Source organism: Aulonocara stuartgranti (genome assembly GCF_965226115.1).
Source record: "Aulonocara stuartgranti genome assembly, chromosome: 18".
Classification (NCBI taxonomy): Eukaryota; Metazoa; Chordata; class Actinopteri; order Cichliformes; family Cichlidae; genus Aulonocara; species Aulonocara stuartgranti.
The window spans coordinates 24408120-24430553 of NC_138954.1; the positions used below are offsets into that span (position 1 = coordinate 24408120).

Consider the following 22434-nt stretch of genomic DNA (forward strand, 5'->3'; position numbering starts at 1 on the left):
GAAATAGGTGAGGAGGGTGGACTGGGACACACACACACACACACACACATATAGCAGTTTCATTCGTTCTCTTTATTTTCCAGCCCTCATCATCCCGCTCTCACTCCTTCAAGGCTGCTTCTCCTCTCTTCCCTTCTACATTTTAGGAAAATCACTCTGAATTGGAAAAGGGACCCCGGGGCCACAGGCACAGGGTCCATGTTTCTTTTTTTTTTCTTTCTTTCTTCTTTGGATAATTGACTCCCATTGCCTGGTAATTCATCGCTTGCATATGCCAGCTAATTCATCAGGAGAAGAGAAGCTGCCGACCTCACAACCTTGCAAGCCCCACAAGCCCACACACCCCGATAGCGCGCGCACATACACACACTTCATATCTTAAGAGTTTTCATATCTCACCCCACCAACACCTCCCCGTTTTTGCTAAATCGCATATATGCACACAGACAAACACATCACCACCAGGGTGTGAGTTTAGCTCCGTCCGCCTCCTCCACCCGCCCCACAAGAGCCAGCAGCCTGGAATGAGAGGAGGGAGCAAGCGGCAAGTTAGTGGATGGAAAACCTGAGATGATAGATGGGGTGCATTGTGGCATTATGAATGAATTATACCTCCCAAATACCTTGAGCAGCGCAGACTGTCAGCGTGTATCTATACTAATCTGGGAGAAAATATAGCTGTTTCCACATTAAAGGGGGCCGGCAAAGAGCGAGCCACAGAATTAATTGAGCAATCAGGCCATTAGAGGGAAACATCATACTGAGCCGCGTTTCCTGATGTAGTAACATTTATCACTGCTGACCAGAAATCTGCTTTCCAGGCTGTGTTTCTTTCTTTCTTTTTTTCTCCTCTCTTCCTTTCTCTCTCGTTCCCTCTAATGTGGCCCATCTTCAAACAGATTAGGATTATTGTGACAAGACAAAGGTATCTTTTGTCTATTTCCATAGCTGTGTCAGTGGGTGCTGCATTTATCACGGCTGTCACGCAGTCTTAAGGCTTTCAGTTTGCACACCTTGTCCCATTTTTCTCCCAGTGGTGGGTCCATGTTAAATCTGCAAAAAAGTGCACGACTTGGAAATGTCCCCTGATGAATGGTAGGGTGGACTGTCAGGTACATAGGAGGATTTGTTTGCATTTTCCTCCCTGTTGAGTTTAGTTTTATGTTTATCAGGTGGATCTTAACAAAACATCGTCATGTTTTTCTGTCTTTTCTTTTTTCTTTCTTTTTTGCTCCTGAAACGTGCTCGAATATCTCAACTCTGAAGATGAGATGAGATGTTATCGGTTGTGAGTGCTCAACAATATTTAAAATACCAGATTAATAATGTATTTTCACTGTTGGAAATTTAATACAGCTGATTTCCAAAATCAGCTGTATTATCTATCAAACTAGGTTAGATTCATATCATTATATTTCACTGTTATATTTAACAATAAATCTCCTATTCTCATATACCATCATCAAATATGTATCATTGCCGATATTAGAAAATCATACTAGTGGTTGAAAGTACTTTTTTTAGTCTTCTTCCCAGCATTGTTTATCTAAATTTGTGGTTAGATAGAGCCAAGCACATGAGCTAAATTAAAATATAAACTTATTGCAAGGATACTGAACAATTTCCAGTCAGCAGATTTTACTCACGGGTTCAAAGTAGCATAGTGCGAGTTGACCCACTGTCATTTTTACATTTCTGTGCATTTATCTGAAAGGTCTGCATATAATTAACACAGCAGAACATCCGGTTTGGAGGACCATTCAATCAAAATACTCAGCTAGTACAGTAATATGAAAACATACTGTGTTCATCTGTGATAAGGATGATGTAGTCCTGGAAACTTTGAGGCGCTGCCTTGGTGATCCAACATCTGACATCTATCCCCCTCTACTGGACAAATCGGAGAACTGCATTAAGCCCAGTTCAAGTTGAGTTAGAGTTTTCACTGCTTGTGTTGGTGAAATACATATATAGAATAACTTATATGTGTTTTCACCATGACGCACTGTACAGGACACTGACATTAGTTTTGAGTACATTGAACTTATTGTCATGTTCCAGATACCAGTTCGATTTTATCAGAGTTTTATGATATGGTGTGCTATTTTTTCAGTCTTCTCTTGTCCAATTTTGGTGACCTTGTGCAAAATGCAGCCTCAGTTTTCTGTTTTAAGCTAACAGGAGTTGTCTTCCGCTTCTATAGTCCACCAAGGTTCAACAGAGGTTCAGAGACGCTCTTCTGCATACCTTTGCTGTAACAAGTTTCTGAGTTCCTGTTGCCATTCTCATTTCACCTCTGACATCAACAAGGTATTTTCACCAAGAGAACTGCTGCTTACTGGACAGTTTCTATTTCTCACACTATTCTCTGGGAAAATCCCAGCAGATCATAAACCATCTCTAGGGTTTCTGAGATACTCAGAGCAGCCTGTCTGACACCTACAGCCATGTCACATTCAAAGTCATTTAAATAACCTTTCATCCCCATTCTGATGCTCAGGTTGAACTTCAGCAGGTTGCCTGGACCATGTCTACAGGACTAAATGCATTGAGTTGTTGCGATATGATTGGCTGATTAGATAGTTATATTAACAAGCAGTCAAACTGGTGTACCTGTGTATGACATCGGTCCCTTTTGTGGTTGATGATATCACAGGAACACTAACAGAAAATGCTTATTTGCTATATTATTGCACCTATTATGAATTTTATCTCATGCTTTTAAGCATACTGCTACAAAACCATTAAAATATTTAACAATTATCAGTATGTTTACATTACAATTGCTGTGCTCTAAAGATCTGTGGTGATGATGTTGATCTGTGGTTTGACCTCTGACGTACCTTAGCACCAAAAAAGGTTGAAACCAGTATCCAAGTTAGGAGGCAGATATCAGTCACAGATATCAGATATCGTGCTTCATTCTTGGAGATGGTCTTTATGTGTAGCAGACAGTGATGGAAGAATGATAGATTTCTTCAGTATGAATTATTTATACTTTTTGACCTTCATGGCTTTGAGCCATTACACTGTAGGTCAGGAAAGCCGATTAGTTTTGTATGTTTCTGCAAATAAAACATGTTTCTAGTAGAGCTGTGCGATATTTCAAATTTTGGTTTGACCAAACCAAGTAAATACAGGGCCAGCATTGCCGATGCTTTTATTCTACAAAGGCAGCTTATGGCCGAGCAGTGTGTCATGACTGATGAGATGAGTCATTATTTATTTACACATTGAGAACATATTTTAATGACTGCTAAATCACAGGGATTTTTACTTTCTTACATAATGAGTTAATTCAACAAAACACACCTTTCAGCTTTTCATGTATTGTGAAACTGTTCCTGTCTCTGTAGTACTTTGTGTCAGCTTCTGTTGTTTAAATGTGCTATAGGCTATAAATAAAATAGACATGACAATCAACACCAAAAGGTTCAGATATTTTTCAACATGCATGTGTGAAAAAATATCTCTACATATTTATATATACTGTACTTAGAGGATAGAAACAAAGAATTGATCCTATCGCTACCACTAGAATCGATCTGATATCAATACAAGCACTGGCATTGATTCTATTGATATTTGGATCGACCCCCCCACTCTTGTTTCTAGTTAAGTCTTGTTCATTGGATACACCTGATGTCTTTGTTAAGCAGTAAAGTAGCTTAACCATTTTCTTAATGTGATAAAAATTATTAATTGCTACCTTAAATAAAAACAATAGGACAAGAATACATTTTTAAGCTTGATACTCCAAGCAAAACACATTTAACCATAAAGTAATCGTGGACTATGGTATGTTGAGAAATGTGCAACCTATCCGAGCTGTCACAGAGCGAAGATATTTCCACAGTAATTTTTGTCTGCAGCCACCAAGGGGCAGCATAACACCCCCTACCATCTGCAGAATGGTTTCCTTTAACTTTTTTTTTTTATATTTTCCATGTGTTGTCCAGGAGTAACTTGCCACTTGTCACAATGCGACCACTGTTGTTTAAGCTACCCTGAATATATAACTGTCCAGGTATCAGTAAGTAAGCTATGTACACACTGGTAGACTGTACCAGTGTTGTGTGTATCCTGTATCCAAGTGTCAGAAAACTGTGTAAGCTCTTTATCCTGCTCTTGAGAAACCTGGAAATGCTCAGTGGAGGGAGAGAAACTGGGAAACTGTGGTATGAAGAAGCCATCTGATCATCCGATGTTTGCACAGAGGTGAGTTACTGAGATGTTGAACAATCAAAACACAAGTGCATACAGGATATGGGATATGAATAGCAGCTTTCTTTTATTAATGTAAAGTCTGTATTCAGGATAACAGCAAGGCCAAGATAAGGCTCAAAAAAGTAGATGCTGGTCAGGAACATTTACATGAAACTAGGAATAAAAATGCATTCAGGTAAAATAGTTTTATTTATTTAGGAAATAGATTTTAAACTACACTAACCAACAACAGAATACAAAATCACACCAAATTACCCTACTTTAAGTAGCTAATATTGCTAATTCTATCCATAAGATACTTTAACTTTAGCCACGGACAGGAATGATCTATTGTGTCATTCAGTGGTGCGTTTGGATAACCTCAGTCTCTCACTGAATGTGCTCCTGTGACAGGCCAGCACATCATGTTATGTCATTATATTATATTTAGCTTTATTCAGTGACTAATGGTTTTACTGGGACAGAAAAGAGAAGACTTCCAAATATACTAACTTTGAGAATTCGAAGTATTTATACAGCGCTTTTCACAGACATAAAACTCACAATGACAATTAAAACACGAATATTAGAACCATATTCAAACAGAATAAAAATTAAAATTAAAAAACATAAATAACAAAGGAAAATTAAAAACGGAAGGCCTGATTAAACAGAAAGATTTAGCCTACACTGTAAAGTCTAATTAGTTCCCAGAACTTTAAAAAAAATTACATAAACTCATTTCCTGAAAAAAACTAAGTAAAGCGTACTTAAGAGTAAGTTAGGATAACTTATTTATTGTGAGTACACAGTACTAAAAATCATTTTTCTGAGTGAGCAATACTTAATGTTTATCTACTGACATAAACATTTCTTAATGGGTTAACTTAATCACATTACATTATCATCCTTGAGCTTAAGCAATTTCTAGTGCAACACTTAATCAATATAAACACAGTGTGTAAGTATGATTACAAAATAATAATTATAAACATTTCTTTTGAGGCAATGAAAAATCAGCCCAACTTTTATTTTCAGATGCAATAAAGTATATCAGCCAATATGCTGGATACTGTTCTAGTGAACAGAAGCCTCCCATAAATTTGTATTGCAAGTTACATCGTTGATATAATCAATATCAAATGTATTTATTGTTCAGCAACAACTGCAGTCTCAAGGAGGCTCAAACAGCGTATCTGTTTTGCATTCAGACCCAGAAGCTTGGTACGTTGTAATATTTTTGAGGATGTTTTAGGCATTACTCCCTGAATGACTGTCATGGATTTGGGTGATCTAAATGTAGGTGCAGCAGAAAGTCTTTAACATTGCCCCAACTTTCTTAATTTGAGAAGCAGTTGATGTGGTTTGGAGATCCAATAACCTTCACCCTGCAGGTGACCATCCTCACTGACTGCACCATCTATGAAGGAGAGCTCATCTCTCCTGCTGCAAGGAAACAACTATATTCTTTAGAACACCAACTTGTATTTGCTCTTCTTAAAACTTTTTATACATTTGCTATAAAACAGACCTCAAGATAGACAATCAAGCTACATTATTACACTGTTACCAAAAACTGTACATGTGATATAAACAATTATGTCATCCACCCATCCATTTTCTTCCACTTATCGGCGGCCGGGTCACAGGGGCAGCAGGGACTCCTCCTGGTGGTACATGCCTGGAACGTCTCACCTGGGAGACGCCTAAAGTTAGAAGCCTGAACCACCTCAACTGGCTCCTTTTGATGAGTAGCAGTTCTAGTCTGAGCCGCTCTTGAATGATTGAACTTCTCACCCTCTCTCTAAGGGAGAGGCCAGCCACCCTTTGGAGTGGCTCTCTGCTCACTTGTGAACAAGACCCTGAGATACCTAAACTCCTCCACCTGGAGCAGCAACGATGCTCAGGTGGAGCATCGTTGCTGCTCCTAAATATCAACATCATTAAAATAAATGACACTGAAGATTACAAATATATTGAAAAACCAATGGAAAAGCTAAATTATTTTATTTTCAACTATAATACAAACCCAGATTTTAAACATTTAACAGGATATTAATCTGGTTTAAGGGTTTCTTACATTTGGCTTTAAATTTCACAACAAAACTTGAATCTGAATACAATTTTTAATCAAATAAATACTACTGTTGTTGGTTTGGAAAAGTGATGTAAAGGTGAGCTTAGCTACTACTAGCTTACTACATTTAACTACATTTAACCAACCAAAGTTTCTCTGTAATTACATTTTAAATAATAGTGGTCATAGTAAGGTTACACTGACAATCATCTCTTTCCCATATACAATTAGTCCAAAATGCTGCAGCCAGATTACTGACTGGAACGAAAAAGAGAGCTCTGTGTTAGGAGCCATATTTGTGTGTAAAGCCTTTAAAAAGTCTTGCAACTGTATATGTAGTATGCTGTGGCCATATATTCCCTCAAGACCATTAAGGTCTGCTCCTCAGTCACTTCTGATCATCCTGTGGTCATAGCTTATTTCAAAACTCTGGAATGACATCTGTTCTCTGTCAAGCTATATGAGAAACTGATGTCTGGAACTGTGATTGGAGGATTGGTTGCTTTCAGGTTATTTCATTTAAACATTGTGAAAGTGTGTAGCATAAACCCATTTATACTATTTTGTTTTACTGTAAAGCACTTTAGTTTTAAATTTGCTTTAGAAAAATAAATATACCTACTTACTTTTAAACTGCTGTAATATCTCAAATATTGGGAAAATTGTAGGCAACCAAATCTTATTTATTCTTTTATTTTATTTTTATTTTATTTAGTTATTTATTTATTTACTTTTGTCTCTCCATGATAAAAAGAAAATTCTTACTTTGGAATCAAAGCTTAAATCTAAATGAAACAGGAAGGGATGGGCAGTGCTGTTTTGTAAAGGAACCGTTGCTTTAGTAGCTCAGGTGATGTAAGTGGGTCACAAGAGTCTTGCCTCCACTCGCTGGTCTTTCTCGCGCCAGTCCTTTTTAGATCTCGCGCGCGGTTTCGGTGTGTTTTCGCACGCTCTACTGTCGACCAATCAGAGGGCAGCTTTCCTAAGCGGCGTCCCGTTGCCATGCAGTTGTCCTGATGTCCGCTGTGTCCTGTCCGGGAGTGAGGGTGAGTTCTGCAGCAGATTTTTCACACTTTATTTTATTAAACACTCGCTTTCAGTGATGAAGTTTCAAACATAGCGTGTTGTTTCGTGTCGGGCTGCTCTAACGTTGCTTTACGTCATTGTATCATCATAAAATCATACCTGTGCTGGACAAGGTTTGGCTTCAGTAGTGGGTCACCGGCAACATTAAGGCTAAAGCTTTGTACATACACACATACATAGCTGCAGTCAGGTTAGTGAGGAAATATGAGTGAATAGTAGTTTTGTGTAACTGTTGGGAGGTCAGCAGACAGCTACAGTTGCGGTAGTAACCCGACAAGAGACAGACACGCCTGCTGTCCTATGTGTCCAATCCCACAGCAGGAGAATTAGCATACCACCAATGGAGAGAGCCGGGCTTTCTCTCGGACTCTTATAATGTGAAGTTGCCAGATTTATCTCTCAGTTGCAGCACAGTGGAGTAAAGATAAAAAAAGTGTGTCAAGTCGAGAAGACACTAGGATACCTCACCAGCACTGTACTGTTTGCGCTAAAGGTGGATTTGGATTTTATGTACAACATGACATTTGAGGAACTAAATGCGGATTATTCTCAGGAAAGGTAAATAATTTGGATTATTTGTATTTTAAAGGTTGATGTGGTTTATGTGCAGCTAATCGCATGCATTAATTAGATAAGTGCACGATAAAGATAAATCCAGGTTTGTGGGGGGGTTTGCCTGTAGCTGCTGTGTGGACGGTGTTTCTCAGCGAGCTGTCGGTGCTACAGTCCGGTGTCTTTTCAGTTAACCGCTCCGGTCGCGAGCCCCGGTCTCCACTTAGCTAACGTAGCTGCTGCTGTGTGCTTTTAGGTGACCGAAAAACACCAGATTTCTCACTGGAGAGCTAATTAAAGCTAGTCAAAGGGACTCAAACCGCAAAACTGACAAGAGTTAGCTTGTTTTTATTTTTATTTTTAGTGGTTAAACAAACCTTGCACGGCTGTCAGTTGTGCTCGAAGTCAGGCAATACCGGCTGGTTAGCTAGGAGTCCGATTAGCTAACGCTACCCAGACAGAGTACGGTGGGGGTTTTCCTTGGGTTTATGTGTGTGTGTTAAAACTGCTGTTGCAACGTTTGTTAAAGTGAAACTGTGTGTTGCAGAATGGACACGGTGGCCAAAGCTTTGGAGGAAGTCCTCACCTCTGCGCTGCCACAGGGAGGCATTACAGTCGGCGTCTACGAGGCTGCCAAGTCGCTCAATGTGTAAGTGCAACGTATCTGTCCTGAAGTTTGCAACAAGTTGCCCCTGTGTGAAAGCAGCCCATGCAGCATGTACATGCATGACCTCATAGACTAACAGCGCCTCTCTCTCTTTCCCGCAGAGACCCTGATAATGTGGTTCTGTGCGTCCTGGCTGCAGATGAAGAGGACGTTAAAGACGTGGCCCTGCAGATCCACTTTACTCTCATTCAGGCTTTTTGCTGCGAGAATGACATCAACATCCTGAAAGTCAACAACACCAGGCGCCTGGCACAAATATTGGGTGGTGGGGGAGGTGGAAAACAGAGCGGGGGCGAACCTTTGGACCTCCACTGTGTCCTTGTCACTGTAAGTGTCTCTTCCTCTATCTATGTGGTTTTATAGCTAAAACCATAAGAATTTTGTGCACATGCCTGAAACTCTTACTCACATGGGAAACATGTCAGTACTTGTTCTTGTGAATTTAGTAAACATGAATATGACTCCTCCCTCATGACTTCTGAGGAATCACGGTGGAGGAAAATACCTTGAATCTACCAGCACATACAGGAACTATCTGTACTTTGAAGTAAACAAATGAACAGGCATTTACATACTTTTGTTTATATACATTTTTAGAGCCCACATTCTACATCATGGAAGGACCCAGCTCTGAGCAAACTGAGCAGATTCTGCAGAGAGAGCCGCTGCATGGACCAGTGGGTACCCATCATCAACTTGCCTGAACGATGAACTTTGACCAGCGACAAAAATGTGTCCAGAGACGAATTTTATCTGCACACAAAGAGAGGCGTGAACCCCGATGGACACAGATTACCATCCAAAGATCAAATTCCAAAGCACTGCTGATTTGGGGGGGAAGAAAATTCCTGGAAGAAAAGAGGGGGAAAAAACCTTGCTGTCTGTATGAGATGATGTATTTAAAGGATGAGGAGGGGAAAAAAAGCAGGGGTTGGATTTTCACAGGACTGTTTGGAGTTGCATCTGTCAGCCTTGGCAATCGAGATGAGACGGCGAGGTTCTTGTATCATCACACGGTGGAAATGGCATTGTTTTGTTGTTTTTTTTCTTCTTTTCTTTCTTTAAATGTGACACTGGCTGGACACAGTACAGACGGATACTATCATGTGTTTGTTTGGTAAAGGACTCTGTGACGGAGAAGTCAGAAAAGTGTGGGGAAACCAGAACGTGGAGCCGTTGAGTGGACCAAGGCCTCGGCCTCTCTCTGCAGAAACAAAGCACTCGTTGAAACACTGGACCTACTGCAGTTTCACTTGTTTGATTAAAAACTGTTAATGTTCACTTTGCTGTTGTGATAATTTATATTTAAAAAAGAGAGAAAAAAGGGAAGGGCTACACATCCAGTGAAGACATTCTGTGTATCTAGTGTTTCTAATACCAGCTGGCTTCTTGCCACAAGTGAAATAGTTCTTTTGTTACAATTTAAATTATTTCTAATTATATTTAAGTGTATTTATGTTTCTTTTTTTCCTTTTTTTTTTTTTTTTTTTTTTTATATATATAAAAAAATATTTGTAATATCTGAATACGAGACACTTATCTGTATTGGTGTCAATAAAAGTATTTTGTTTTTGGAACAAGAACTGCGTTTGTTGATCTCTCCTTTGCATTTCTGGAAATTTTAGCAAAGCTGAGCTGAAATGGGACCTTTAGCAAGTGGATCACATGTGGATCACAGGGGTCATGTTGGCCTCAGTGCCATCTCTGAGCTGAAGAGAACAATAATCCTCGCAGCTCTCTCTGCTCCAGCTTCTGCCTCGGTCAGCAGGACCTTGCTCATTCATCCAAACAGGTTCCCGTTTCACCAATACTCTGATTTGTTGTTGGCAGTTTGCATTTTCACTAGCTGACTTCCTCAGGAGGGGGGGAACATGTACCACACCATTTAAAAAAAAAAAAAAATTTAAATAAAATATTGAGAACTAGTGCAGGTCTCTTGAGGGTTTGCTCAGAATACGCTGGCTTCTCCCCTCAGGACCAATAATGTGCAGAGAGTCCTTACTGGAAACAGGAGTGGAAAAAAACTTGGAGCATATTCTAAACAAGGTTTTGGCACGCAACCTCGTGCAAGATGATCTGGAGCGCTCCCGCCACCCCCTCACCCTTTCCCTTCCCAGCTATGTCACATGCAGGTGATCTCTCTGGAGTTGAGTTTCGATGATGTCACAGGGCTGGAGTCAGGCGGGCAATCCCCTTCTAAAAGTGCACAGTCATAATCACGAGAAGGGCAGAAGCCTGTCCTTGAGTTGCACAATCCAGTTCAGCCTCTGTGTGAATTATTTACTGCTGCTCAACTTGACTGACTTGCTTCTCTGTAGTCAGAATGAATTTACTAATTCTTTGCCAGTTTGGTGGGTTTTGTGCTCTACTTAAATCTCACAGTTTGAGCTGCATATAGCAGAGGACTGGACTTCAAAACAAAACCCAGTGCCTCAGTAATGCTTCAGCTGGTCTCTGTTTTTACTACATCACCCAGAAGCCTCCACTGCACTCAGAAATGCAAAGTGCACTTAAAGCCACTCCTAAGTGCTACCTAGATCAGAATGTTCCCCTGCCCTAGAAAATTTCCCACAGGCCCTGTGGTTTTACAGTTTTAGCTGGCACCGTGTGAAAGGTCGCCCGGCTTGTGACTGCAGGAAGTGACGCTGACTGATGTAACGTGGCATCTCTGTGATGTAAAGAAAGGTTATTTTAAGATGTGAGCAGCGGAGGGCTGATATAAGCCCTGTAATACTACTTTTGACTTCCTTTGAAGTTTATGCTGGATGTTTTTCCCTTTTCGTGATCGTCACCTGGTGGTCGTGTGCTACTGCAGGGAAAAGTTCACTGTTGTTTAAACACAGAGCAAAGTTCAGTTAGCTGCTGAGTCACTCCGAACATCGAATATTTGGCTTGTATTAACCTAATATCCTGAGGTAGTAATATAATGAATTGAGATTTGAACGCACTGTGCGCTGTCAAGATCAATTATAATTTTAATAGGTGCATCTAGCCAAAAATCAGTGCTGTTTAACCCAGACTCAGAGAGGTGTTGGTTCTTCTTTATGGCTATTTAAGGCTTTTTGATTAGGCTGCGTTATACTGAGATGCTATCCTAATGGCAAACAAATTAATATCAACAAGAGGACACACCTGTCACAACAATACATATCAGCTGCACAACCGTATGAATTTGACCCGTGACACATTTATCAGCACTGTTTAAACATTGCAGGGATGTTGCACAAGACTTGATTTACTCCAGCCAGTAAAGTGCTGTCCTGCTCTAAGGATTTTGCATCACAGGGGACGACTATCTCCTCGAGATGAAGTGTCAGAATATAGACGGGATGGACGATTACACCCTAAGTATTTAGGAGTTGTTTCACTAACTGTGTGGGCTCGTGGAGCTTTTAAGCTGGTGGGTGCATGACAGCCAGAGCAACAAGTGAATCGGAAAAATTAGGCCACATCTATGGAAATGGTAAATATTGATAAGGTACATTTCACCAGTCGCACCTGTCAAATTTCATGCTAGTTTGGCGTTTCGCTTAGGTTTCATGAGCTCAGCTATAAGCAGTGGTGGAAACTTACATGACAGTCCCAGTTACATCGGCATGACCAGTTTAAACATGGTTTTCAAAATAAAAGCCACAGAGAGTTCTAGGAATGTAACAGATGCTTTGAAGTCTGATTTATTTAAAAAAATAAAAGCCTTCTATTTCAGTTTTCCAATGTTTTGTTATATAACTTTAAATGCCATCTCAATCCATCTTTTTTAGTGAAAAAGTTGTGCAGCTTTTATAGTAGCAACAACCCCACCGTAATATTTCCAGAAATTGCATACTCTAAATCACTAAAACTAATAGATCACATCAGGAGTTTCAGCATCATCATTTTTATTGTCACATGGGGCCCTCATGAAAGTTCCTGCAGAGTTTTACACAGCTTTGGTGTCAGTATGCTGAATCATACTGACTGAGAATGCCTATTAGTTTATAAGGGCATACTGGGCCTTTAATCATGTTTGTATATTCTAATGTTATCATTGTGAAACTGAAGCTGTTATATAAATGAAGCCAATTAGAAGTTTCTGAAATGTTCCAAAGTAGGAGTGTTGATAACACAAATAATAAAGTCACTGACATACAGGCAGCACTAGCGTGAAAGTACTCTATTATTTGCAGCACTGTTTATGGGTGAGTTGTGCATTACATATTGTAACTTAAACAGGAAAAGTACAGATTAGCTGGCAATGGAGAGATAAACATGCAGCTGGGACTACCAGAGGAACTGAGGTGCAACTGCACTCCACACCCTCCATCATCCAGCCTCACCCACACATCAGCACATTCCTACACACTGACACTGTAACTGCCAGGACAGATTTTCACAGTGGGGCACATGGTCAGTGAGCTACCCTGCCAGCCGCTACCCCCCACTCCCAACTCTCACATTGCTGCACAATGACAAACTGGGATTACTGCAGTGGCCTTCAGGGGCATTCATGTCTACAGATGTCTGTAAAACATCTTTAATGGATGCTTTTACATGCCACAAGTTTTTAATCTTATCATAGCTTTGTCAACTTGAAATGGGCCTGTTTTTATTTGTCATATGTGTAATGTTACAATGGCAGATGCTAACTGTAATAAGGTCAGGCTTCAGAGTCCAACGGTCATCTCAAGCACACAACCCTGGCTGTAAGTACATAAGCCTCTGACACTTTGTTTGTTTATGAGGGCCAGCCAATCAGAGGAAAGCCCACAAATTTTTTTTTTGTTTGTAAAAAAAAAAAAAAGCACTATTTTCAGCTGCAAATCTGCAAAGGTACTTTAGTAGAGTCGGTTAATAAAAACATGGAGTTAGAAATGAGAACAGGTCCCCTCTAAAGTTTCCATTACAAGTCTCTATTTTTAATAGTCTGTACAATACTAACAACGCTCATGTTTCCTGCAGTGACATTTGATCTCTGAGGGACGAGCACCGTGAGAAAACAAGAGGAGAGTTTCGCCTGTGTAGCTTTTGAACAATAATAGGTGACATTGTTTTGGGTTTTTTTTTTTTTTTTCCATCACTACGTGGCTGTATGTGTGAGAACTGTCACATCCAGCCCTGTATTTCTGTAGTTTTTACAATAGCTGACAATATGCCATTCCTGTATGATCTTCCCATTGTGTGGAGCAGAAAACGTAAAAAGCTCTGTACCCACCAGCTGCCATGAAACAAGGTCAGAGAGACCCAAGAGGCCACCAGCAGAGAAGAAAAACAGACTCTCAGGCTAAGCAGGCTGTGCCCCAAAATAGTTACTATCCAAGAGTGGTGGAAATCAGAGTGTTGCACTTTCTATATTTAGCTTTGCACACGGTTTTTAAACTGCCCTGGTGAGAGGCCCGAGGTCTCTTCTCTCCCAAGTAAGAAATACATACATGTCTAATGAGAGGAAGTAGCCCCAGATAACACTATGGACATGAGAGGCCAGCATCGGGTTTCTATTCTGCATAAATCTCAGCATGGATAGTAGCAAGGCTATGCAGCACGGCACGTTTTTATTGAGATATTAGTACAGTATTGGACTGTAGGAATGCTTCACTTTATTAATTTCAGTTAAGTCTTCATACAAATGTTGGAATATTAATAAAGACAGTTATCAAAATGCAGATTTTGACAATTAAATTAATCTATAAATGGTACAATAAGGCTGTTACAGAGTCACTGTGAATGGACAGAAATTAGGACATGGCAGTGGTCATCTGAATTTTTTCCTTAGGAGGCATACAGGACTCGTTTATTGCAAGTAAGAAGAACTGACAGCTTAGACAAAAATCATAAAAAATAACAATACCATTGATAGTAACACTAGATCTTGCTGATTTGAAGACCTGAAAGTACCCTTTGGAGAAGACAACAATACCAAAACTGCTGAAAAGCGGAGCACCTGGTAAGTGAAACACAATTTTAACAAGTTCTGCTCGTGACATGTAGACAAAACCCGATGGCACAATATTGTTACAAATCACTTTCATCCCACAGATAAAAATTGATAGAAACATCTTTAAAGAAAGTACTCCCAAGTTAGAATGTTCTTCATCATACAAGGCAAACATAAGTAAGGCTTTAGAGTGAAGAAGATTTGAATTAATACTATCTATTCTGTCTTTTTTTTTTCTTATTGTAAAATTCACCATAGCAGATATTTTTCTCCCAGCAAATCACAACATACAGCACATGCCAGACCGACACCCTCCATCCCCACAAACACAAAAGTGGAAAACTAGAGCAGTTTTAAGAGAGTGGTTTAAAAAAAATAAAAAGTAAAAATAAATCAATGCACACACATTACGCCCACCTGGTGCCAAAACACTTAAAGATAATGATGTGCACGTTCACTTGACTAAGACACTTGTGATGAGCGAGCAGGCGGGGCTGACACTGAGTAAAGATCGCTAGCACGTTTTGTCGTGAGCATCCTAAAAATAACGTACCGCAGAAAGTTTTTACAAAGGACGGCTAAAACAGTCAAATTCAGACACCATTAAAAATATTTCTAATATGCAGTGTCATTGGTTTTCTTGGTCCCGGCTTTTCATTACACAGTGTTGCTTCATGTAAATCTGAATCTGAGCACTGATTATCTTTGACCAAAGGTGTTCATATGGAATGAATATCAACATGACGGTTCATTAAATCAGCTAAAGGAAACACTATACAAGGTAATTATACTGCAAGGAGATTTTACACTATCAGATTACAGCTGTAGTACCAGAGAGGAACAGACTGAACTGAGCTGGATGCAGATTACGCAGAAGCAGCTGGGGGCTGCTGCAGCTGGGATGGGTTGTAAAATACTTTGCGTTACTGGAATTTAACACTAAGTGTTACTGCTCCAATCCAAAATACATCACGGTAACATCTGAGCAGAACCCGCCCCTGAATTTAGTAATCAAAACCGTACAATACCGGTGGCACCTCTTTCTGAAGCTCTCACTGTTCTCCTTGGATGACACACTTTAAAGGGCAGGAGGGACACTTTGGCTGCATGAACCCATTTAAGGCAAACCAGGGAGATGAGTAACAGTCGCTGCCCACCGGAGATGACGTTGTGCACATATCAGGAAAGACCAAAATCCATCACTGAGGATTGCAAGTGCTGTTGGGACATTTCGACAAGGATATCTGCTTTGATATTACGTACTTGGAAGCAACGTTTTGTTAGTGGTTAGAGCTCAAACTGAAGAATGGGTCAATATTTTCAGTGAATAATACAGGGCTGCTGGAACAGGCACACAACACATGGTTTCTGAACACATGGTAATGATTCGATCCCAGTCCACTCCTCCAATTTCTCCCAACACAAAGAAATACAGGAACATTAATAAGCCAAAACAAACAAACAAACACACAAAAGAAAAAAAAAAAACAGATAAAGGCTAGGTGACATCCACTACAATATAGTGCAGGGTTTTTTTTCCTTGAAGGGGTTGTCTGAAGCAGGGATGCCCGTAAGGAGAGGGTCATTTCTGGCGTGTTCGGTGCAGTAGTTCATAAGGTCTGCAGAGGCCTTGGATACCTGTGGAAACAATAAAAAATAAGTAAATAAAAAAAACATCACATACGAATGGAGAGAGCTTTTAATGGATGTCTTTGTTGCAATGCGCAAGCACACAAAGTCAATCCATTTGTAAACACAACACATATTTATGTACTGCTCAACAATTATATGTTCAAAAGCTTTGGATCTTTAGACTGGTTTTAGAGTACGGCATCACATCTATTTGAGATGAACATGTGAAATAAGGATATCCTTAAAAACTCCAAGCACCACTGTATCTAAACATGTGACCATCGTGTCTGTCTCTGCCAGGTTTGATGGAGTAAAGACTCTGAAAAAGGAATACAAATCACTAAACAAATTGTAATTTGTATTCCACAAAGTGGCTCAAATTCACGAGTTATCATCCAATGCTATTGCTTGTGTAGAAGCAACAACTTTTAAGAGAAGCAGTTGTGTGATTGGCTGGTTAATCCCATGTACACACCTCACATTTGGCCAAAAACAACCATTTTTCCCCACACTCCATTCATGTTATTCTGCAGAACATAAACATGTTTTTAAATGTGTATTTTATTTGTTAAGGTATCTCGTAACATTGAACATGAGCAGTTCACTACACTTTGAGCCATTAATTCTATTTTATTTTATTTATATAGTGACAAATCATATGTAAAGAGAACATTACACCCCCCAGAGCAAGCACCCCTGGACCATATGTTGTTGGTGGAACAGATACATAACATAGAACAGGAGAGGTGGCTTGAATGAGGCACTGTACCTTTATCCTCTCAATGCTCGCCTCTATTCTCAGCTGGTTCACCGTCCGTCGGGCATGGGCGATGTTATTGGAAGGGTGAAGCTTTGAAGACATCCTGGGCGATGCAACACTGCAAGGAAGAATGGAAGATGACTGGATGAGGAGGAAGAAACAGATAAAGAATGCAAATATGTTTTTGGTAAGAATGCACTGATGTAAGAGGCCAATAAAATCTAGTTTTGTTTTCAGTTCCTGCACTTCTATCGAAATGATGATTCCAATTATTGGCACTGAATGTGTCTCAGGTGTTCATCACAAGCTATTAAATGATTTGACCTTATGTAATGCATGTAATGTGTTGCATACCAACAGCTCTATAGCACACAGACAGGCCAAACATCCACATTTCCTTTGAAATATGCAAATTTTGTTTTGCCAGTGCATACTTGCAGCAAAAGTATGTGAGCTGCACACACTCTGCTACCTAAGACAGTTAATGAAGATCAGAATATGCATGATGTGTGTGTTTGCACCAAAGGCCACAAAGAGTTCAGAGTTTTTCTGATAATCATTAACACACAGAGCGAACAAGCCCGGACATAATTCACAATCCAGCTCCGATGTCGCTCTTGTGCTCTCTTGCTTCCTTTTATTGCCACGTGTCTGTGTTTCCCATAAAAACAGACTTATTTCCTGTAACATCTTTGCATAACACACAAATGCCTTCTTGTGACACACCTTGCTTTGACCAAAACCTTTCTCAGCAGAGAACAGGAAGCCTAAAGTACAGCTTCTCAGAAGTTTGTGTCGAAAGTTTGTGCAAACTGTGACGTTTAATTTAAATTAACAAACAGTGTGCGTGAAATATATAAATCAATCAACCTGTATGCAGTTACAAAAAGGCAATGCTTTTTCATTCAGGCCTTTTAAAAGTTGCCTTAGAGCGTATTTTTGGTTTTTATACTCTAGTTTTAGCTAAATACCTACAGGGCTCTATTTTCTGCTTTGCAGAGATACCCTGGCGTTAAAGCAAAATCTTTACTGATTTAGAAACATGCAAACAGAAAAATACAAACAAGTATATTATTATTACTATTACTACTGTGTTTATGTTTTGGTGCACAAATGCTCCAATTACTGCATCCGCTCTGAATGGGCACAGGATTGTGTAACGAGGCCTCGGTCACAGTAACTGTAAATGATACAGGAAGGTGCTGTAAACGAGACACACATGAACTTGCAACAGCCACAGACAGTCCTAAAGCCAGTTTTAGTCCAATGCAAACATATTGCAGAAAATGTTTATTTTATTAGACCCTGTCTGCAGGATGTAGTCAGTCCAGACAGCGTCTGATGCTGTAGCCAAATCACACTGCTTTTCATTTCAAGAACAAAGAGCGAGGGAGGAATAAAGACAAAAAACGGAAACATGAAGGGACGGAAGAGTTCTCCTGGGAAGTGCCTGATTGGAGTTTTATTTCCATCCAATGACAAGTAAAGACTTCAAAAGAGTGAGTTTGAGAGATGACTCAAAGTGCTGAAATGTTATTGATATCTTGTGAGACATCAAAGAGTCTTGCGTCACAATCTGAGAGGGTAGAGACATCCTCATCTTCCTCATAAAGGCGAGCCACCAAAAGGTGAAGAGGACAAAAAAATCCTTTTATCTAAACATTTTGAGTCCAAGTCTTTGTTTTTTTCTTCTTTTCAATGTGTGGAGGAATTTTGTGCAAGGGACATGCCCAGGCTTAGATTTTTTTCTTTTATTATTATACTGAAAGAAGCAAAGATTTTGTTCCTCACTTCTTGACACTAAAAATCTCCACAGGTATAAAGTTCCAGACTGCACTTTTACTTCACCTGCTCCAGATGGGCTAGCATTTTCCTGCTTCCAGATAAAATATTCTGGTATCTTGGCACTATCAAGCAAAACCGACTGCATAGTGCAATATGCAAACACGGCCCAACAACTGCTGATCAAGTACTACAAAGAAATACTGCGATAGAATGAGAAATGCAAACAAGCTTCACACGGCAGGTCTGAAGTAAAAAAAAACAACAAAACTTGGGCTGGTCCTTTCTCTCAAAAACCTCTTCCTGCAGAGAGGCTAATCATCCATGTCTTGAGTTAAAGACTGCTATTTCAGGTTCAGCAGCAATTACACATTCTGCAAAAGAGAATAAAAGGGCTCTTAATCACAGATCAGAGGTGCAAGTAAAACCAAAGCAGATTTAAAAAGGTACCACATTTTATTTTGCTGCCAGACAAATTAATTTAAAGGGTTTAAAGGGAGATTTATTCTGAAATTTTACCAAGTTTTTCTCTTTTCTGTATAAATGATGCTGTGCTATGTTAAGTGATCGTAACTTCTCACTTTTCTATGTGCACACTGTGTCTTAAATAAGAAAACTTCCATCATTCTGCTCACAAGTATGCAGTCATTCAGGTGTGTTTTAAAGATATTTCCAGGATTGGACGTCCTAGCTAATTCACCCCAAGATCAGAAGAACTGCAAACAACCCAAGAGCTAAATCTCAAATACAAAGTCTATGTCTGAACACACCACAAGCCTTCTAAATGATGCCCTTTCGATGTACAGAGTGTTGATCCTTGGCCATAATGTTTGGCCATAATGCATGCTGTGTTTGATGAAAACCATCAGGACAAACAACTCCTCCCAGCTGTCAAGCACGGTGGTGGAGGCATAATGATTTGTGCTTGTTTTGCAGCCACAGATCCTGGGCACCTTGAGGTCGACCATGAACTCCTCTGTCCATCAAAGTATTTTACAGAAAAATATGCATAACGACACAAAAGGATATCTGTGTAGCTTCTCAGTCATCCAGGTCATGGTAATCTAAGGAGCTTGGAAAGAAAAGAACAGTTCCTTAGAGCTTCTTCAGAACTGAAGAAGCTTCTCAGATGAAAGGTGAAATGTCTTCAAGAAACTTAAAGATGTCCAGTTGTTTTTCTTTTCAAGCTTCAAGATTACACAAAAGGATACAAAAAGAATTTTTCTGTAATGTTATATCTGTCTCACAGAAAAGATAGCACCCAGATTCGTTGGCCTAATGAAAGATGTCGACTATAAAAATTTGTTGATGCAGAATTTTATTGTCGATGCATCATATCACGTAAATCTGTTTATGTAACTGCAATACACTGCAGGAAACTATGTGGGCAACTATGCGCCTATATTGTCTGCCAAGGCAGACAATATAATTCTGTTTTGTTCTGTTTCACTAGTACTAAGCACAGGCGTTGAGTTCGTCTTTTAATGAGGCTCATGCACCTCTCAAATGGCTGAAGTCATGACAGAGAGCGACTTTTCCATTGTTCTCAGCTGCTGGGAACATCATCTCAAAAATAAGCGAAAGCCCCACTGCAGAGCTTGTCCACTGCAACTGTGAATCCATGATGAATTCATCTGTTAACGTTGGTAACTTGTTATTTTGGAGTGGAAACTAAATCTTTTGGATTTAATGTGAAAATTTATTTGAACTTATGGACAGAAGCCATTTTAGTTTCCTATTTTTAGTTGTTTTTTTGTTTTTGTTTGTTTGTTTAAATACTACTAGCACTTTAATTTGTGTTACTTAATACACTGATTATTTTAAAATTAATTTCCTGAGTCGTTATCTTAATTTGCTGGTGATTCACAGGTGGAAGGAATAAGGTGGGGAAAGGTACCTGGAGCCTGGAAGAAGAGATCTGCTCACAGGAAGTGGAGATAAGAGTTGTTGAAATAATCGTTGCATAATCAAATAATCAAAGAAAAACTTGCCGATTAGTCGACTACCAAAGTAATCTTTGCTTGCAGGTCTAATACCAACCCATTATTTAAATATTAGTTGCTGTCAGTAACCCTCAAGTGTAATAAGTATTTAGACTGAGACACTTTTAAAGCTTTGGCTCTCCACATCTGAAGCCTGGCATGTGAAGGGAACTAAAGAGACCTCCACGAATGTTATTTAAGATGAAATTAAGACAGAATTGAAAGTTTACTACTTTGTGTAGATTATTTTAATCAGCATGTGTGGTAGAAGAAAGAGGCAGGACTCCCATTGGGACTCAGAAGTGATTTCTGTAGGTAAAATGAGTCAAACAGTGCAGCCCCTGTGATGTGATGCCAGCTACCACCAGCAGCAGCCGGGCTGAAACTCTATGGGAGAGCACTGTGAGCATGAGTGTGTGGCATTAACCACCACCATGTACATACAGAAGCTGGGCAAAAAAAATTTACCTTCAAGGATCAGAAAAAGACCACCTCTTTTACAGCACAACACACATGCATACAAGCAGGCAGGACCACCTACTGCACAGAGCAGCATGGGCCCGCCACTCTGCTGTATCTTACACACACAAACCTACCCGCACACATGCCATTCATTAGCACGGTGTTCAAAGTACCAAGAACAGGGAACCATTATGAGTCAATGCTATTAACAGCAACACTCAGAGATGAAAAACTGTGTGTCTCACACTATTACTACACTGCAGCTTAAACCCAAAAAACCCTCTTAAAATCGGCTGACGAATACAAATAACATACATTAAAGGCTAAAAGAAGAGTCAGTCTGTGTGGTCTCTTCAGTGAGTGAGTATCTCGGGCTTTTTAGATTGGAGCAGCTTTTGTAATAAAGTAACACTGCTTTAGGGCTTAAGTATTGACAGCTGTACTTCACACTTTAACTGACATAAGGTGATGAGAGGCAGGCAAGGATCAGCCTTTTACGCATGGAAAGCTCTACATCTAGTTGACCCAAAAATGACAGATTGGTAATTGCAGACTGCGTTCTTCTGCAGATACACCAACTGGTACTGTCTTCGGTAAATGATCGGTAGGACCTTTTCAGAATGGGTGTTATTATTTGGGTTGTGGAGGAGCTGGAGGAAAAAATGTCACAGTAACCTAAATGCTCCAAAAGCTTGGATTATCTCACTCCTGCGCGCATGCAAATTTGATGCAAAAAACGAATGCTCACAAAAAGAAACTCTAAATAAAATTCAGACATAAAAATACAGAGCTAAGCAAACCCATGCAGGCCAGGCCATCTGAGCATGGAGTTTATAGCATAGCGGTGAGAATATAGTAAAAGACTTGGAGGCAACTATGTCTTTGATGATTGAGAATGGATGTTTGTAGTGAAGGCTTTTGAGGTCCTTTTAAAGTCAGAATCCTTTAAATTTTTATCAAAGCAAGCTCAGCTTTCTGACGCCACTCCTGCAGCCACAGTGATCCATTCACTTTACACTGAGCAGTTGCAGTTACTGAATGTAGTTGTTTTACCAAGGGCAGATTCGACCTTCACAATACCTCCTGTATTTTTAGTCTCTGCTGATGCTAATACAACATTTCATTCTGACACAGGGAAACACATTTCATAAATTATTTTTTTTCCTGCAAGTACAGAACATGAAGGACATTACTGAACTGTCAGATGAAGAGCTGCAACCTAATCTCAAGTAAGGAAACAAACTGTACCGTGTCTTGCTGCCGTGTGGGAGCTACTTGTTTGTTAAATCAGATTGATCCTGCAATTACTTCTTCACT

At 39.7% G+C, this 22434-nt stretch overlaps 2 protein-coding genes across 5 annotated transcripts in view; one reads left to right on the forward strand and one right to left on the reverse strand.

The window, feature by feature from the left end:
- The first annotated feature begins 6994 nt into the window (after window positions 1-6994).
- Window positions 6995-10157, forward strand: gadd45aa (growth arrest and DNA-damage-inducible, alpha, a). Of its 3 annotated transcripts, none has more exons than XM_082512572.1 (4): window positions 6995-7329; window positions 8469-8570; window positions 8690-8915; window positions 9186-10157. In XM_082512572.1, the coding sequence occupies exons 2-4, from the start codon at window positions 8470-8472 to the stop codon at window positions 9297-9299; spliced, it is 441 nt and encodes a 146-aa protein (XP_082368698.1). In that variant the 5' UTR covers window positions 6995-7329; window position 8469; the 3' UTR covers window positions 9300-10157. The 3 variants fall into 3 exon arrangements, with proteins under 3 accessions (XP_082368698.1, XP_082368697.1, XP_082368699.1); XM_082512571.1 differs by lacking the exon at window positions 6995-7329 and adding an exon at window positions 7771-7927 and having other exon boundaries at window positions 9186-10156; XM_082512573.1 differs by lacking the exon at window positions 6995-7329 and adding an exon at window positions 8037-8177.
- A 3981-nt stretch (window positions 10158-14138) lies between these two features.
- Window positions 14139-22434, reverse strand: part of gng12a (guanine nucleotide binding protein (G protein), gamma 12a) — a 37499-nt gene continuing 29203 nt past the window's right edge. For both annotated transcript variants that reach the window (XM_082514522.1, XM_082514523.1), the window contains exons 2-3: window positions 16901-17009; window positions 14139-16137 (exon numbers count right to left, since the gene is read on the reverse strand). In XM_082514522.1, the coding sequence (XP_082370648.1) occupies window positions 16012-16137; window positions 16901-16993 (219 nt within the window). In that variant the 5' untranslated portion in view covers window positions 16994-17009 and the 3' untranslated portion in view covers window positions 14139-16011. The remainder of the gene's footprint in view (window positions 16138-16900; window positions 17010-22434) is intronic.